The sequence below is a fragment of the Eutrigla gurnardus genome, assembly GCF_963514095.1.
Source record: "Eutrigla gurnardus genome assembly, chromosome: 15".
NCBI classification, from domain to species: Eukaryota; Metazoa; Chordata; class Actinopteri; order Perciformes; family Triglidae; genus Eutrigla; species Eutrigla gurnardus.
The window spans coordinates 7,518,438-7,536,476 of record NC_139938.1 but is presented as its reverse complement, the minus strand read 5'-3'; the positions used below and the strand labels follow the sequence as shown (position 1 = coordinate 7,536,476).

The 18,039-nt window shown below is 41.9% G+C and overlaps 2 protein-coding genes across 4 annotated transcripts; both read right to left on the bottom strand.

The window, feature by feature from the left end:
• Positions 1-3,354: 3,354 nt before the first annotated feature.
• On the bottom strand, positions 3,355-11,909 carry LOC311026290 (protein spinster homolog 3-like). 3 transcript variants are annotated; one of them, XM_084029752.1, is made up of 13 exons: positions 11,745-11,909; positions 10,609-10,840; positions 10,452-10,517; positions 10,027-10,163; positions 9,501-9,652; positions 9,129-9,195; positions 8,915-9,057; positions 8,555-8,707; positions 8,260-8,449; positions 6,071-6,136; positions 5,877-5,975; positions 5,610-5,781; positions 3,355-5,116 (listed from the first exon to the last, which is right to left on the bottom strand). In XM_084029752.1, exons 2-13 carry the CDS (start codon positions 10,817-10,819, stop codon positions 5,040-5,042), a joined length of 1,533 nt encoding a protein of 510 aa, XP_083885878.1. In that variant the 5' UTR covers positions 10,820-10,840; positions 11,745-11,909; the 3' UTR covers positions 3,355-5,039. The 3 variants fall into 3 exon arrangements, with proteins under 3 accessions (XP_083885878.1, XP_083885877.1, XP_083885879.1); XM_084029751.1 differs by having other exon boundaries at positions 11,749-11,908; XM_084029753.1 differs by lacking the exons at positions 10,609-10,840; positions 11,745-11,909 and having other exon boundaries at positions 10,027-10,150; positions 10,452-10,470.
• A 1,373-nt stretch (positions 11,910-13,282) lies between these two features.
• Positions 13,283-17,869, bottom strand: LOC311025814 (protein spinster homolog 3-like). Its single transcript, XM_084028937.1, has 12 exons — positions 17,703-17,869; positions 17,546-17,611; positions 16,986-17,122; positions 16,314-16,465; positions 16,099-16,165; positions 15,885-16,027; positions 15,487-15,639; positions 15,188-15,377; positions 14,958-15,023; positions 14,768-14,866; positions 14,509-14,680; positions 13,283-13,994 (listed from the first exon to the last, which is right to left on the bottom strand). The coding sequence occupies exons 1-12, from the start codon at positions 17,785-17,787 to the stop codon at positions 13,927-13,929; spliced, it is 1,398 nt and encodes a 465-aa protein (XP_083885063.1). The 5' UTR covers positions 17,788-17,869; the 3' UTR covers positions 13,283-13,926.
• Positions 17,870-18,039: the final 170 nt, after the last annotated feature.

The following is an 18,039-nucleotide window of genomic DNA, read 5'->3' as shown; positions in this document are numbered from 1 at the left end:
AAGATGTCTCTTTTGTGACTGTAAATATGTGTGATGCACGTGAGACGTGCTCTGCTTATTATTGATATCATGACACATTCTGATTGCTCCCATGCTGATACATCAGCATGTTTTGTTTTGTTTTTCTTCACGTAATTGCGTCTGAAGCGGGGCTGTTTTCATGACTAAAATGCTCCCCATCCCTGTGTAAACACCGACTGTATCCGCTCCCCCTGGCTCCTGGCTCCCTCATTGATCGGCCTGGACAATTTATTAGCCATTGTGACAGTTTCCTGTACAGCCAGGGTCGACAGGGGAAACGGAGAGGTATGCAGATAAAGTGCTCAGAAACATGGCGCACAATACCTATTGTGTTTTAATTTGCAGGTTGAACTGTTACCTCCAGAATGTTTGCCACATACCTTTCAGCGTGCGTGTGTGCTCGCTTGTTATTCCACATACGTGTCCCGCTGCCCCATCTATTCCCTCAGCATACTGAGTCATCACACGACTTCTGGAAAATCACAAGCGTGAGGCTGAAATGTTCAAAAACAAAAGGAAATGCCAGTGAATTCCACAATAAAGCACTGAAACCTTTAACAATGGCTTGGCGGCCTTGAACTTGACTGCTTTCATCCGTCTATAAATGTCAAGTTCAGTCAACGGTTTCAACACTGTGACGGGAAGTATTTCATATTTGACCAGAAATTGACCAGAATGCACTCCAGCTAAGGTGTTGTTCTAGACAGCAGTTATTGAGATTTACCCGTAGAACAGTGTTTGCACTTTTAGATATACATAAATGTGTGCATACATATGAAGCCTCATCACTATGGCCTGTCAATAAGAAGTGGTTACTGTGACGTCACCCATTGGTTTGTGCACAGCCGTTTTAAAGCCTCGAGTTCAGCATTTTGGCCATTGGCACCTTGATTTTTGGCTGTCACCATCTTGTTTATGAGTGCTGCTTTGGACATGTTGTGAAGTCCCAGGTATGCCGGGAAACAAAACGGCGTCCTGTCTGCACTCACAACATCACCCAGAGGTGCTCAGTGAATTTAATTGAGCTGTATTTAGTGTGAATAGCAAGTGACATGTCGGCTGTTTTACTAGAGCAGTATGAAAACAAAAAAACAAGTTTGTTGTAATTGAATTGCAATAAACGCATCAAAAAGTTACTACATACAACAATCTGAAGTCATGGTTTGTGAGGTCTGTCCGCAAGACTTGTTTTATGAATGAGTTCGTAACACTGTAGCTGTTCCATAAACACTCAAAATGATGTCATCTCGGCATAAATACAGCAGCGACCTTATTAAGACAGTCTCTTGTTTCTACACATAGTTTGGTTTGTATTCTGTACTAATGTGAGGTTCTATCGTAGAGCTCTGGGTGAATCTCAATGCTGATTGGGTGGTGCTGATGAAAAATGTGTGTCATTCACCTCATTCGCATCTTTGCATTGACTTTGTATGTAATAGCTGCACGTGACAAACTCCCTTGGCATTTGGTGTGAACACACCTTTAGAGTTCAAAGATGAAAACAACTCCCAACAACAACAACAATCACAAGGTAGCCATGCCCTAAATCATATCCTGCTTTATCGTCTAGTTGACTCCAAATAGTTTACTAAATGAACATCATGCTGTGTTGAAGAAGACTTGAAACAAGCGATTGAGACCATAAACTCATGTTTATAATGTTTACTGAGATAATAAATAAAGTAGAGTAATAAAGAAGAGTAATTTTCTCATAGATTTCCATGCAATCTGACTTCTTTTTGCACCTACAGGAGTCGCCCCCTGGTGGTGATTAGAAATAATTCACTTTTAAGGCACAAAGGTTGCTGTCTGGTCTTCAATGAGCTGATTGCCACATTAACTCTAGATACAGCCATTCACACCGACGTAGTTCTCCTGTGCATTTGAAGGTTTTCAAGTTTCATTTGGTTGCAATCTGCAACCTTGATTGCTTACTTGTAAACTATCCTACTCGTCTGGATAGCTTGCACAAAACGCCACTGCCATGTTTTTGTTGATACTGACTGTAAAAATGCCTATGACATGATGACAATACAGCCCAATTATCGCATGACCTTGTACCTGAGAGAGACGAATGCAATGACCTTTGACCTCCCTCCAATACAAAAACAAGGGGGACACGCAATGACATGCAGCTGTTAGGATTTGCCAAGGGGATGTTACACAGTTCTGCAACAGCAGCAGCATGAGCAGCTTAGAAATGGAGTGAGAAGCGGCTGTCATACTCGGGTATGTAAATATGTCCTGTTTATCTGGTCTGTGCTCGTCTCCGAGCTTAAGATGACGAATGTTAACACCTATCATGTTCCATGAACTCAGCAGAGGTCACAGACTTACCAGACTTACACTCGTAGCTAAGGGTTCAGCAAATATCAAAAGTAAACACTCAAACATGGTGTGTCAGGGGTAGACAAATATGGTTGGTCCAACATGGTAACACATCACACAGACAACTGGAGGAGGCATCCGTGTCAGTTTTATTTATGAGGAGATCCTCTAACATCTGGGAGGAATGGTGAATGAGTGTAGGTTCGTGCTTGTGCAGACCAAAACTGCTGGGGTTCAGTCCGTGCCGTACTCGTGTTACATTCCTGTCACTTTGGCCCTTTAATATCACACCTGCCGCCACTGTTCAATATGAAAACTGATAATACTTGAAAGGAAAATGGAAGGTCTAGTGATTAAAAAGAGGGAAAAAACACTGCAAGGATTAACGCCTATGAAATGTAAATCCCCAGTGAATATGAGGTGGTGTTATGATATCTGATTACCATATGATTGTGTATTATTATTGCACGTGTTGGACTGGGCTACATATAGAGCATGAGGTTGTCTACTTACAGTGTATATAGATATGAAGGCATATTAGTTAGAAACTTATGTGCATTTATGTATTTTTCTGTCTCTTCTGTTTTTTTTCAAATACTGAACATGAATTTGAAGAGGCTATAGAAGGTGACAACATTTATTTATAATGCCGAGTATTTATTGTGACCACGCCTTAACACTCACATTGATATGGTATATATATATATATATATATATATATACAGTATATATATATACTTGATATGTGTACATTCTTTGCCATGCTGGACATTGTCTTGCAATTTGTTTTCAAACAGGAATGTTGATCATCACAGATTAATATAATGATACAGATTAAGATAATGATTCAGGGCAGTTCTACTGGGGGTCCCAGTGAACATCTGGCAAATCCATTGCAGCTCACCAATAGAAGACAGGGAGCCTCATGATTCCTCATGTTTTACAGTAAAGTGCAGCTGTGCCATCTAGTGGACACACTCAAAATAAACTGAAGCGACACAACACTGTTAATTTACTTATTTATTGCTGAAATAGAAACACATATTTTCCTACAGTGCATGGACAGAGCGTTCTGAAACCCTTCCAGAGTCCACTGAAATGGGAGAGAAAGTTGAATTATTTAACTCCATGTGCATAATGTTGTGGACCGGCCTGAGGCCCCTCTGGTCCAACTCCTCATTAGGAGGCAGCAGCTGCATGCTGACTGGGACGTTCATAGATGGAGAGGTTAATCTGATGACGCTCAATATGGATACTTGCTACACAACTGAACGCAGCCATTTTTAAATGCTGGTGTCAGCAAAACAATGGTCTTGGGGCTTAAATGTTTCTTCAACTGTATATGATCCAAGACAATCGGAAAATATTCCTTTACATTTGAGATTATGAGGCATAGTGTAACTGTATTCAGCAAAAATTTGAAGTCAAATGAAAACATCTCTTCATGAATTATCCTCTTCCCAGTCAAGTTTAATCGTTGAGGTACTTGTTGACGTAACATACAGAATGTGTAGAAAGAAAAATAAGAAATACGACAAGAATTCAAAGTATAAGTCTAGTTAGCTAACTAGCTACAAATAACTAGCTACAGGCAGCCTAGCTAGTGAATGAATAGATAGATAGATAGATAGACAGACAGACAGACAGACAGACAGACAGACAGACAGACAGACAGACAGACAGAGTTGAAGGAGCGAACTGTTCAGTTACAATTTCAGTTCGAAATTTATTGAAAAAAAATTAAAATTACCATTTCCATTAAGAAAATAAAAGCATGTATTTTTAAGTACACTGTACAGTACCCCTGAATGTGAGGTAATATGGCAATAACACTGTAGACAGGTAGGCAAGCCAGTCTCAAATGGGGGTCTGAGAATATAGGTTGTAATGATTGTAAAGCCTTTTGAGGCAAATTTGTGAATTTGCCATGTCTGCTTAAGATTTTGGTCTTATATTATTTTGTGTTGCTGTGTTCTCGTGTTTCATTTCCTGTTTTATTTTGTAATTTCCTGCTCGCTGTACTAAGCTCTCCTCTCGTTCAAGGTGTCTTGACTTCCCCGCCCTCATGTCTGCTCACCTGTGTCTTGTTTCCTAATCAGTCCCTGTTGTATTAGTGTGTTTTCTCTGTGTCCTTGTAGGTTCGTCCTGGTTACTGGGTTCATGCCTTCCTGTTTCCTTGTGCTCCTGCGTTATCTGGTTCCTGGTCCAGACTATTTCCCTGCTTTCCCTGTTCTCATGTTTTCCGGTGTTGCTGTGATTCTGGGGATTTCCTTCGGTTGCCTTCCTTTTTGATTTTGGACCGACTTTCATGGACTTCCTTGCCTGCCTATGCCGTTGGACTGTTCTCAGTAAGTTTGTTTTTGTCATTGAACCTGTGTTCCAGTTACTGCCTCACCTGCGTCTGCATTTGGCTCTAAATCTGTGTTACACAAGTCTTTGACAGAATTGGGAGTTTGGGCTGTACAAATACCATCAACGTGACTTTATCAGTCAAATACAATTGAAGCCTTGGTGAACAGACAAGCATTTTAAAAAAGGCATTTAATGGTCTATATTTAACAAGTCTTTGCATCTGTTAGCAATGTGTGGCTGTAAAGTGACAAAACGGGATCTTTTCAAGTCAACTCCAACATCACGTTGTCAACAAGTAGTTATTGTCTTAACTTCAAATATTTACAGATAAATTAATTTCACTGTTGTTTTTCTCCCCCATTGCTCATTTCTATTGGAGGCTCAGATGCAGGACCCTGCTGTGGTACGGCATCACCTGGTAGCACACACAAAAAAGAACCAAGTAAGCACTCATTAGACAACTAAATGTAGTGAACGAGGTATAGAAAGAAAAGCTGGACCAACAATGTTGGTTTTATTAAGTTTGGCCTATCTTTGTTTCTGAGTTGCAAGAGAAACTAGACTGGCAGTGTGTTACTGGGGCATTTGTACGGAGAAGAAGAATTTGTTCCTTGCTGAATAAGGAGGATTGCTATTTTGTAGTAAGTGAGTTGGATAGAAGGCTTTTGTTCAGGAAGGCCTCTCCAGCATGTGTGACACTGACATTAACAAGCAGAGACAACGATGAGGACATAGTCGTGTGCTAATGTGTCATCCACACAGAACTCCCTCCCTCCCACACAACACAAAATTCTCAGAATATGTTGATTTTAGCATGAAACCAAAAGCAGAAAAGAGCAGTAGACTGTGTATGATTTCACTGTATAACTATTTATAGAGAAATAAGACAGTAACCATGCATTTAGTACCTTCAACCAGTTGCTCAGCTGCCCTCCTGTCTTCAACAATGTAGATGGAACTCAGGTAGAAGAACAGTCCGCCCAGGAGGCCGACAACAGGACAGACCAGGAGGCTGTACTTCAGACTGTTGAAGCTCCAATCATAAGTCGGAGGTTTAGATCTGCGTACAGCATCGGAGATCTACTGGCACAGATGTGAAGACAGTTTGATGATAGCTTTACTCAAGCAAACGGTACAGTTAAAAGGCAGTGGACTGTGGGATACACTGAACTCACCGCTCCTACGAGGTAAGGACTCCCAGCATCACCCAGGAGATGACATACTGAAATCTGGAGTGCCTCAGCTGTGGCTCTTCTGGTCGGTATGACAACATACTGATGTAAAACAAAACAACCAGTTGGCTTCAAGTTTCAGCAGATGGTTTCATTTGTATTTATTTTTTTTATTGTCACACACCCTTCAAACTCACCAGCAGTATATCAGCCATGACAGCCCAGTTCAGTGATATCAATAGTTCTCCAAAGAAAATGAATACCTGAAATGAGACATTCAAGACACAGAGAGAACGACTCATCAATCGATTAATTCATTATTCGATGAACACTTTGAGTGAACGGCTTGAATTTTGACATTTTAAAATATCTCTTGTTCTATGCTTTTTGACAATACCACGTATTCTTTGAGCTTTATGTGAAATTTTGTTGAATGGAGTTGAAGTTGTCTTGTGCATCATGGTAAAATCTGCTCATGGATGTACTCAAACACATTTATACACTGATGGTAGAGGCAAGCTGCCCTTCAGATAATCAGTCACGCTGATGGCACAGCCTTCTGGGGGCAATTCAAGGTTCAATATCTTTCTATAGATCCTCAGCCCTTCTGACTGGAGAAGCCGGGATTGAGCCATCAAGGACGACTCGCTCTACCACTGAGCCACACTGTGCCTTCCCATTATAGCCTGTATAAAATATGGACGTGGTCTCTGTGACATCACCCAAAAATATCTGAAGAGCCGTTGTGAGCTCAAAGTGGGTGTCTCCAGCCGTCACCTTCTTGGCAATGGCAACAGAACCTAACTCCTTGATGGAGCAGATAGCTGTCAGCTAGAGCCCTGGTACTGCACCCATCTGTCACTAAGGGTAGCCACTGTCTACTTTCAACACATTTTGGCACTTTTCTCAGCCATCTCATTCTTTCACTCACTACCCAAATCTTATGACCATAGGTGAGGATATGAACATTTATTGACTGGTAATTAAGAGCTCAATCTCGGCTCTCTTTTCACATCGTACCGGTATCACGCCCATATCACTGCTGACGCCTGTCCATCTTAAGCTCTTTTTCATCCACACTCATGAACAAGACCACGGGATACTTGGCCTCAGAACCATGGCCTTAAATTTGGAGGTACTGACTCTCATCCTGACAGCTTTATTTCCCCAGGGTGTGCTGGAGGTCACCGACGGAACCACATCATCTGCTTAGAGCAGGGATGCAATTCTGAGGTCCCCAAACCGTACACTTTCCTCCCCCTGGATATGCCTTGACATCTTATCTATGAATATCACCGATAGAGTTATGAAAAGGGACAACACCTACTGACAATGTGTTTGACATTGTGCCGAGTATATGGACAAAGCTCTCACTAGGACAAGGACCAGATGTCTTGCAGCAGTGACCCTGAGACTCTCCAGTGAACACATGCTTAAGCCATCACATATAGACTGGCGACCAGCAATTGGACAGATATTGGTTGGGAACCACAACCCGAAGGCTTACCCGAATTCTTCAAATTCTGCCCTCTCAACAAAAGATCTGTTGGTCAGGTGAGGTCACCTCCCTGAACTCCTCCCACATTGCTTTCGTGACTGTCGAAGCTGCAGTCCTTCTGGCCCCCCGCTGCTTCAGGAGACACCAGGGCCAATAAAGCCCAAAAGACTGCCTTTTAGCTTGATGGCTTCGTTCACTGCTGGTATCACCAGCGGGTTCTTAGCTTGCTGCCACAACAGGCACCAGTGACCTTCTGACCACAACTCCCAACAGCTGTTAAAGAAAAAAACTCAGTTTCAGATCAGGGAAGCCGTTCCCTCCAATCACCCTTCTCCAGGTTTTCCCTGTGAGCATTGAAGTCTGTCAGTAGAACCAGAATTTATCCCTTCAAGGACGACACCCATAGGCCAGCAGTGCCCAGCCAGGGGCCCGTTAGTAACCCCACACCTGCACCGGGCCACTCACCCTGGCCAACTTCAGAAAAGGAAAAAGTCCAGTCCCTCTCAAAGAGTTTGGTTCCACAACAATGCTCTAGGTGAGACTACCTAGTGCCGCTGTATATCCTGTACCAGCTCCAGTTCCCCATCAGAAAGGTAACTCTCTACAACTCTGCTGGAACAAGAACGTCTACAACTGCATGGTTTCTGCGCCACAGGTAGGGGCAGATACGAGTTTTGTACTATCACAGAGAAACTGTGGCACATTTAGATCAGAATCCTTTGTTTGAAAAAACTAACTGGAATAAGTTGCATTTGATATTGACTTGACTCATCCATCCAGTAATTGTTGAGATATTTAAGTCTGGAATAAAGTAAGTCTGATATCTCTAGAGCCATATATAAAAAGGATAATGTAGGTAGACAACAAAGGCAGAAGTTAGTCTCTTACATAAGTGGCAGGAATGCTTGATGATGCCACCAAGACGGTGAGGAAGAGGCAGGGAGCCGATCCCAGCAGGCCTCCTGCACAGATGACCGGGTCTGCTCTTGGGAACTTCTCCCTTAACCTTCTAGATAAAAAACTTCCAAGAAACCCTCCCAGGACGCCCGACACCACCGTCACAGCACCGAAAATATAACTGTAGAGGGAGCAGAGGCAGCACTGTTAAAACTAGCAAAACTGTAGCAGATTTGAAAGAAATTACACAAATGAAGGGTGATGCAGGTCAAAGGTCATGCTACACCTGTCTGTGGAGTTGCAGGGCTCTTCGACGCATGGCGGTTGGAGTCCCTGACTGACCTGAGCTCTGGACAGAAAGGTAGGCGTCCAGAAAGCCAATGCTCCGGTGAGGAAGGCTGTAGCTGTCACTCCCAGTGATGACCACACATAACTTTTACTAATCAGAGAGACAAAACAAGGAGTTCAGTCAATATGAATCAAAAATCATATCTCTGTAAACATCACGGATTAATGCAAATTATTGCAGTAGTAGTTAGAGCCAAACCAATAAATAAATCTCAATCAATATATGTATTGGCTTTTAAAAAAATCCATTAGCAGCCAGTGATATAGTAGTGATCCTGTATTAATTTGCATATCCTACTTTTTCAGAAGATATTTGATGTCCTCCAGGTAAGAGCTGTCCCCTATAAGTCCCTCTCCCTGGGTTTCTGCAGCACCTCTGGGTGGGTTAGGACATAAGAAGACCAGCAAGACAAGTCCCAGTACACCCAAGATGGGAGTGACCTGGTAACACAGAAAATCTATCACTCTATCGTTGCCCAGCTTTACTTGACTGTTAATGAAAATGTTCTCACCCTGAGAGCCCAGTGCCAGTCTCCTGTTAGCGCAGTAACCCCGGCCCCAATGATGTATCCGAGACCACTGAAAACATACGTGGAAAAAACATTTGAGTGATGACAAACTGTAAAAAACTATGAATACTATGAAAAACTAAAGGACCATGAATTGAATTATCTTGTAAAGACTTGATTTTGTCGACACAGTTAGTGAGTTACCTAGGGATGAAGTTACACCATAGGTTGGAGGAAATTCATTTACACCACTGATTGCAAAAGGTGGAGTAGAGTTGGCCCATATGTTAACACTTTCTCAACCTGCCACCGTCAACCCTACAAATATCAATTGCCGATATAGTTTTCCACCAGCAGGGAATGTTTGTTTCTCACCTCCCGACAGGTATAAGGATGTAGAAGACACAGATCATGATGCTCCGTTTAGTCCCAACAAAGAGGTCACCAATGATGGTGGGAGCGATGGTGGAGTAGCTGGCCTCTCCTACACCGACCATGGCTCGCAACAGCATCAGAAGCCAGAAGTACTAAAGAATCAGACAGCACAAAAGCAGTTCAGTAACATTTAGTCCCAAAAGTCACAAACATCCTCTCTGATGAACATATGCTGTACTTTTTTCTCTATTGTACTTAATAACGAGCTCCATGTTTTCTACTGAACACATTTACAAACAAAAAATGTTTGCCAATTTCTGTGTTCTGACTCATGGAACATTTGCATCTATTTGCTTGAGCGTTGTGGTCCAAAGGATAAGGATCTTAGATCGCAAACTCTTTGCATTTCAAGTCATTTCAGGAGTAGCGTAAAATGATAGAGACAAACTTCTAGCAGCAGTTAAACTTGTGGTCTTGTTGTTTCTTTTCTTGTAAGTGTATGTGATAGCATCCATTTCTCACTTACCGACTTAGTGACAAAAGAGCTGCCCACTGCAGTCAAAAGCCACACAATCATTCCACCAATCATGATGTACTTCCGGTTGTAGCGGTCTCCGAGATAACCAAACAGAGGCGCCAAAAGCAGGAAACTGCAGATGAAAACTGTAAGTGCATTAATCAGACTTAATTCCTTTTTTATAATGTGGCACTCATGGAACTTCTCCAAATAAAATGGCTTCAAGGACGAGTGCAATCAAAGCGAAAATAATAATTATAATTCAGAACCAGAGAGTGCCACAGACGTTCACGTGCGTCAATATTTCGACGTCTGTCTTGCAATAACCGACGGTGCTCTGAAATTCACTTGCAGCACATATTACATAATCTCATCTGAAGTAATGCATGGTAAAATGAGGATATTTCAACATGTCTGTTTTTGCAACACCATACCTGTTTGTATAAGTGCAGCTGTACTGTCACGTATATCAAAGAATCTCTGGATGTTGGGGAGGATGCCTGTACGACAAGAAGAACCAGTCATGTGTCGGCAGAAACAGAAAATGGTGTTTGTTGATATCAGGTGTGTGTGCACAAGACGGCATCTAACCTGCTATGGTGTAGCGCTCTGCGTAGTTGAGCAAGTTGATGTAGCAAAGCACAGCTACAGCTACATAGGCGCGTCTAGGCGATATGGCTGAAGGCTCCTTCTCCTCTGGTTTTGGTGTAAGTGATGAAAGGCTGTTCACAAACGAACCATAATGTAAACCAGAGCCGGAGCCCAGACTCCATCGAGGTACTGGTGTTTCATTTGGCTCCATGCTGAGAAGCTGTTTCTTCACCTGGAAATGCAGAATGTGAGACCGTGTCAGACCATAGACTGTATGAGAAGTGGATGTAGTCATCGTGACGTCACACATTGGTTTTTAGACGGCGGTTTTGAAGATCCACATTTTGGCCATGGTCTTGCATTTTTGCATCTAGTGAACAGAAGTGAATACATTTGGACTGGAGGAGCAACAGGTGGATCTGACGCACACAACCAATGTCAAAAACCTGGCACAATAAGACGAAAAGAGAAAATAAAGACAGAGGACAAGGTCCTTGCAGGTACAGACACTACCACACACTTGTCGTGGGTCATACATGATGATTGAGAGGGATTATCAGCCTTTTTTTATCTTTATAAAATCTGTATATTATACCTTAAAATAAAACAAGAGACTGCCTGTATCTCACTACACACGGTGAGAAGTAAATAATTTCCTCCGCGTGTTGCTTTTGAAGCCCTGCACCCCTCAAGTAATGTAATATGTGAGAAGTCAGTTAATGTGGTTTACAGAGACTATTTAGAAACCATCCGTAAGGCACAAAAGACAGTTACACAACTGTGGAAGGAGAAAACGAAACGATGTGAAAATGTCGGAGGAAGGAGAGTCTTACAACACCATAGAACAGTATGTGATGTGATTATGGAACAAGTTCGGAGCTCATTATTAACATATTGTAGGAGACTGGGCATCCTAACAAATTAAAAAGTACTGTGTACATTCATGGTCAGATCATAAAAATAAGGAATGTAATAAAACATATTGAAAATCAAATCATTTTAGTAGACACCCATAACCCCCTAAAAAACCCTAACCCCTAAACTTTTAAAAATCAGACATTGCTATTGTTCATGTATCCATATCATACAGTTAAAACTGTCTCTATTTATAAAACATGTAGACAAACTAGACTCACTCACTTGTCGATGCTGTCTGGTTTGTGTTATTTTCTCATTTCATTCCATAGCTGCAGTGTCAGAGGATAGCAGGGCTCTGATTCTTGAAGACGCTAACGGAGGCCTGAGAGAGAAAGCGATATTAAGTTAGTGAAGAGACCAGCCCACTCTGGGTCGGTCATATGCTTGCACACAGATCTTCCCTGTGATGCAATGTTGTAAACAAGCCAAATAGTTTCCTGCAACTTTTTTTTCTCTCTCTCTCTTTCTTGTAAGCAGGAAATCAGACAGAACATTGGGTGTCTGGTGGGCAGCGAACGTGTTAACTTGCATCTGTGGTTGCAGCTCTGTTTCATTTGAGAACAGATAACGAAATGGCAGTTACACCCAAAATAACTACAGTTGTCATCAAAAAAACATGCAAACAGAAAAAGAAGAAGCAAAACTGCAGTATGAAACCATACAGATATTTAATTAGTGTCATTCCTCCGGTAATTTGTGTTCTAATTGCTCTTACATTCCTATGTATAAATATATACGTGCTCTAATGCTGAATCGCTTTCACGTTACAGCACTCAAATGATGTTGTGACTGTAAACAGATGGATCCTTAGTACCTTCTCATCCATGGAAATCAGCTTGAAAGTGTTCAGTACACATGATCACACAGGACAAACTGACAGGGAAACAGAGGAAACACACAGACATTATTCACAAGGACTGATTGGGGAACAGCTGAACCGACATGCGGGAAGGCTGACCAAACTAGACAGGTGAGACACATGAGGGCAGATAGGCAATCAACACACAAGAGGACGGGGGAGTCAAGACACCTGAAACCAGAGGTTAGCACAAGGAACAGGAAGTAACAAAATAAAACAGGAAACCAAAGACACCAAACCACAGCTACAGAAACTACAAAATGACAGGAAATAAACTGAACAAAAACCACGATTGTGATAGTTATAATTATATGATATGTTATTATAATATCTTTGAGTGGGAACTGATTGAAATTAATTACTAAATCTAGTCAATGAATTCGGGTGCACAATGTTAAATGAAATCAGTCGGGAATTGGCCATTATCAGGAAAATGGCAGGGAATAAAAACGTATAACTTACTTGGGGTGATCGAAATACCAAAATGAACCAAGACACTGAGAGACATTAAAGTCCCAAGAAATTCTTAGTTGACTAATACTCGTAGCATTTTATCAACTCAATGACACTTAATGACAGATCTGTATACTTCCACAAATAATCACATCTTACCACCTTAAATCTTGTGTTTACCAGAGATGTGTGTGAAGTCTCTTGGAAATAAGTCATTCAGCATAAAAAAGCATAGGAATGTATTTGTCACCTTCGCAGAAAGTGACCAATTAGTTGACAATTCGACTGAGAGGGCCAATGGAAGACAACTAGGAGCCTCATGATTGCATGTTTTACAGTAAAGTGCAGCTCCGCCATCTAGTGGACACACTCAAAACAAACTGAAGAGAGACAACACACTGTTCATATACTTATTTATTGCTTAAATAGAAACACATTTTTTCCTACAGTGCATGGACAACATAGAGAGTTTGGATACCCTTCCAGAGTTGCTCCACTGTAATGGGTATAAAGATAATAAATGTTGTGGACCGGCCTGAGGCCCCTCTGGTCCTCATTAGGAGGCAGCAGCTGCATGCTGACTGGGATGTTCATGGAGAGGTTAATCTGATGATGCTCAATATGGATACTTGCTACAAATTCACCTTATTCAGCCTCGGTTTTATAACATGAGCTGGAGCCCAAACTGGCCTCATGAGTGTAGATGGTTGTCAGCAAAATACTGGAGAATCATTAAGAAAATAAAAACAGGTGGATGATAGTTGTACACAACTGAATGCAGCCATTTTGAAATGCTGATAGATACTGCAGTGCCCCTGGTAGGGAGGTAATACAGGAACACCACTGTAAAATGACAGAAACAGATAGTTTCAAGTAAGGCTGGGCAAAATCTCAATATTATATTGATATCGGCAAATCGATTTTGGATATCATAATAAAGCATAAGTGTTGTTTTTCTTACTGGTTACAAAGGCAGCATTACAGCAGAGTGATGGTCCAATATCATGTTGTCAACACCCTGTTGTAGTTTCTGACTTAACTTCAGGTTTACACAAATAAATAAATTCCATGGTTGCTCTTGTCCAGCTTTACTCAAGCCTCTCGTAGCTCAAGCCCATCGGGGCCTCAGATGCAGGATGGTGTTGTGGTGTTGAATCTACACACACACACACACACACACACACACACACACACACACACACACACACACACACACACACACACACACACACACACACAAGGCCATGTTAAGAGGGAACCAGTTCTTATCTGCTAAGGTGATTCCAATCCATCTTTATCACACTTTGAGACATAAGCCTGTGTACATACAAGAAGCCTTATAACTTTCATTTCAACTAGTGAAAAGTGGGAGCCAAAAAACAAAAGTACTGTGTTGATATTTTTGTGCAGTGTTGGATAGAAGGCTTTTGTTCAGGAAGGCCTCTCCAGCATGTGTGACACTGACATTAACAAGCAGAGACAATGATGAGGACATAGTCGTGTGCTAGTGTGTCATCCACACAGAACTCCCTCCCTCCCATACAACACAAACTTCTCAGAATATGTTGATTTTAGCATGAAACCAAAAGCAGAAAAGAGCAGTAGACTGTGTATGATTTCACTGTATCACTATTTATAGAGAAATAAGACAGTAACCATGCATTTAGTACCTTCAACCAGTTGCTCAGCTGCCCTCCTGTCTTCAACAATGTAGATGGAACTCAGGTAGAAGAACAGTCCGCCCAGGAGGCCGACAACAGGACAGACCAGGAGGCTGTACTTCAGACTGTTGAAGCTCCAATCATAAGTCGGAGGTTTAGATCTGCGTACAGCATCGGAGATCTACTGGCACAGATGTGAAGACAGTTTAATTACATAAAAAAACGGTACAGTTAAAAGGCAGTGGACTGTGGGATACATTGAACTCACCGCTCCAATGAGGGAAGGACTCACAGCGTCACCCAGGAGATGACAGATTGTTGTCTGGTATGCCTCAGCTGTGGCTCTTCTGGTCGGTATGACAACATACTGATGTAAAAAGTAACACAAAACAACCAGTTGGCTTCAAGTTTCAAGAGATTGTTGAATTTCTTTATTTTCACACACAATTCAAACTTACCAGCAGTATATCAGCCATGACAGCCCAGTTCAATGCTAGCAATAGTTGTCCAAGGAAAATGAATACCTGAAATGAGACTCAAGGAGTTCATGATCTAAGTTTAGTGTGTTAGACATTAGCCAATTAGCACCAAACACAAAAGACAACTGATGAGAAGTAGTGTGTTCATTTGGTCATTCACCAAATAGCAGCATGAAGGGCAGCTGTAAAGGCAGACGTTAGTCTCTTACATAAGTGGCAGGAATGCTTGCTGATGCCACAAATAAGGTGCATATTAGGAAGGGAAACGATCCCAGCAGGCCTCCAGCACAGATGAGTGGGTCCGCACTTGGGAACTTGACCCTTAACCTTCTAGATGAAGCGCTGCCAAGAAACCCTCCCAGAACCCCCGACACCACCGTCACAGCACCGAGGATGTAACTGTAGAGGGAGCAGAGGCAGACAGCACTGTTAAAACTAGCAAAACTGTAGCAGATTTGAAAGAAATTACACAAATGAAGGGTGATGCAGGTCAAAGGTCATGCTACACCTGTCTGTGGAGTTGCAGGGCTCTTTGACGCATGGCGGTTGGAGTCCCTGACTGACCTGAGCTCTGGACAGAAAGGTAGGCGTCCAGAAAGCCAATGCTCCGGTGCAGAAGACCACAGCTGTCACTCCCAGTGATGACCACACATAACTTTTACTAGGGAGACAAAACAAGGAGTTCAGTCAATATGAATCAAAAATCATATCTCTGTAAACTTAGAGACTAACACAAGGTATTAATTACTAGAAAAGCCATTTCTGAAGAAAGAAGAATATGAGACTAATAAAAAACAACTTAATATCGACTTATGTATTATGATCAGATTTTTTTTTACACACTTGATCAATATTTGCATTAGCCAGTGATATAGTAGTGATCCTGTATTAATTTGCATATCCTACTTTTTCAGAAGATATTTGATGTCCTCCAGGTAAGAGCTGTCCCCTATAAGTCCCTCTCCCTGGGTTTCTGCAGCACCTCTGGGTGGGTTAGGACATAAGAAGACCAGCAAGACAAGTCCCAGTACACCCAAGATGGGAGTGACCTGGTAACACAGAAAATCTATCACTCTATCGTTGCCCAGCTTTACTTGACTGTTAATGAGAATGTTCTCACCCTGAGAGCCCAGTGCCAGTCTCCTGTTAGCGTAGTAACCCCGGCCCCAATGATGTATCCGAGACCACTGAAAACATACGTGGAAAAAACATTTGAGTGGTGACGAGGACATAAATAGACATGAATAGGCTCCAAAGTCTCGTGGTTGTTGACTTTCCAAATGAAATGCGAGAGTTTCCCACCAGCAGGGAATGCAGATTTAGTTTGTTTCTCACCTCCCGACAGGTATAAGGATGTAGAAGACACAGATCATCATGCTCCGTTTATTCCCAACAAAAAGGTCACTAATGATGGTGGGAGCGATGGTTGAGTAGCTGGCCTCTCCTACACCGACCATGGCTCGCAACAGCATCAGAAGCCAGAAGTACTGAAGAATCAGACAGCACAGAAGCAGTTCAGTAACATTTAGTCACAAACATCCTCTCTGATGAACGATCGTACTGTTCTTAGAGCCGAGAACAGTACGATCAACAATACTTCCAAAAATGGAAATGGGATTTCTCTGTTGTACTCATGTTGAATACTGAACAAACTGACAAAAATGTTTGCCAGTTCTTTTGTTGAGTGAAGTAATATTTGCTAAACGCATATTTTTAAATGGGCTTTGAGCGTTTGTCGCCCTGAAGATATGTTTCCTAGACCACAAACTGCCTGATTAGTACTAATTCTTGTGATCTTTTCTTTCATTTGACCATATCTATTGTGTATGTGACTGTATGTGTGTATTTTTTTTTAAACTACCTTGTGTTTCTTACGTGAAGTGTAACTGTTGTTTTAATGTCTAAATGTTTAATTGCTGTTATAACACTGCAATTTCCCCTTGGGGATGAATAAAGTTATCTGTCTATCTATCTAAGTGTATGTGAGAGCATCCATTTCTCACTTACCGACTTAGTGACAAAAGAGCTGCCCACTGCAGTCAAAAGCCACACAATCATTCCAACAATCATGATGTACTTCCGGTTGTAGCGATCTCCGAGGTAACCAAACAGAGGCGCCAAAAGCAGGAAACTGCAGACGAAAACTGTAAGTGCATTAATAAGAATAAATGCACTCTTGAATCGTTTCTAAATGAAACGGCTGCAAGGGACGTGTGCGATCGAAGCAAACATCTCTGACTGATTCAGAACCAGAAAGCGCCACATGTGTTCATGTTGAAGTTATTACAGAAGAAGGACGTTAACAGATGAGGATAAAAACAATGGATAAAACCAAAAAAAAATACAACAAAACGAAAGAAAATATGATGAGGGTTTATGGTAGTAAAAGAGATATCAACACCTACATATACAGACCAATAAACAAATTTGTGTCGAGGATTTGTGTGTCTTGCATGAACCCACAGTGCTCTGCAACTTGCAGCACCTTACATCTGAAGTAAATTAGGGTTAAAGGAGACCTTCAACCTTTTTGTGTTAATGTGTAAGTGCTTTCTGCAACACCATACCTGTTTGTATAAGTGCAGCTGTACTGTCACCTATGTCAAAGAATTGCTGGATGCTGGGGAGGATACCTGTATTACAAGAAGAACCAGTCATGTGTCGGCAGAAACAGAAAACGGTGTTTGTTGATATCAGAGGTGTGTGCACAAGACTCCATCTAACCTGCTATAGTGGAGCGCTCTGCGTAGTTGAGCAAGTTGATGTAGCAAAGCACAGCTACAGCTACATAGGCACGTCTAGGTGACATGGCTTGAGTCTCCTTTTCCTCAAAAGGACCATTATGTAAAACAGAGCTGGAACCCAGAGTCAATCGAGTTACCGGTTTGTCATTTGGCTCCATGCTGAGAAGCTCTTTCTTCACCTGGAAGTGCAGAATGTGAGACCTGGGTCCATTCTCACCAATATGATCAGGGTTCTGAGTAAAGTCACCTGTACATGATGTGAAAGAGAATAGACAAACCTATGGAAGCGCGATGTAAAATCCTATTCAAAAATACTG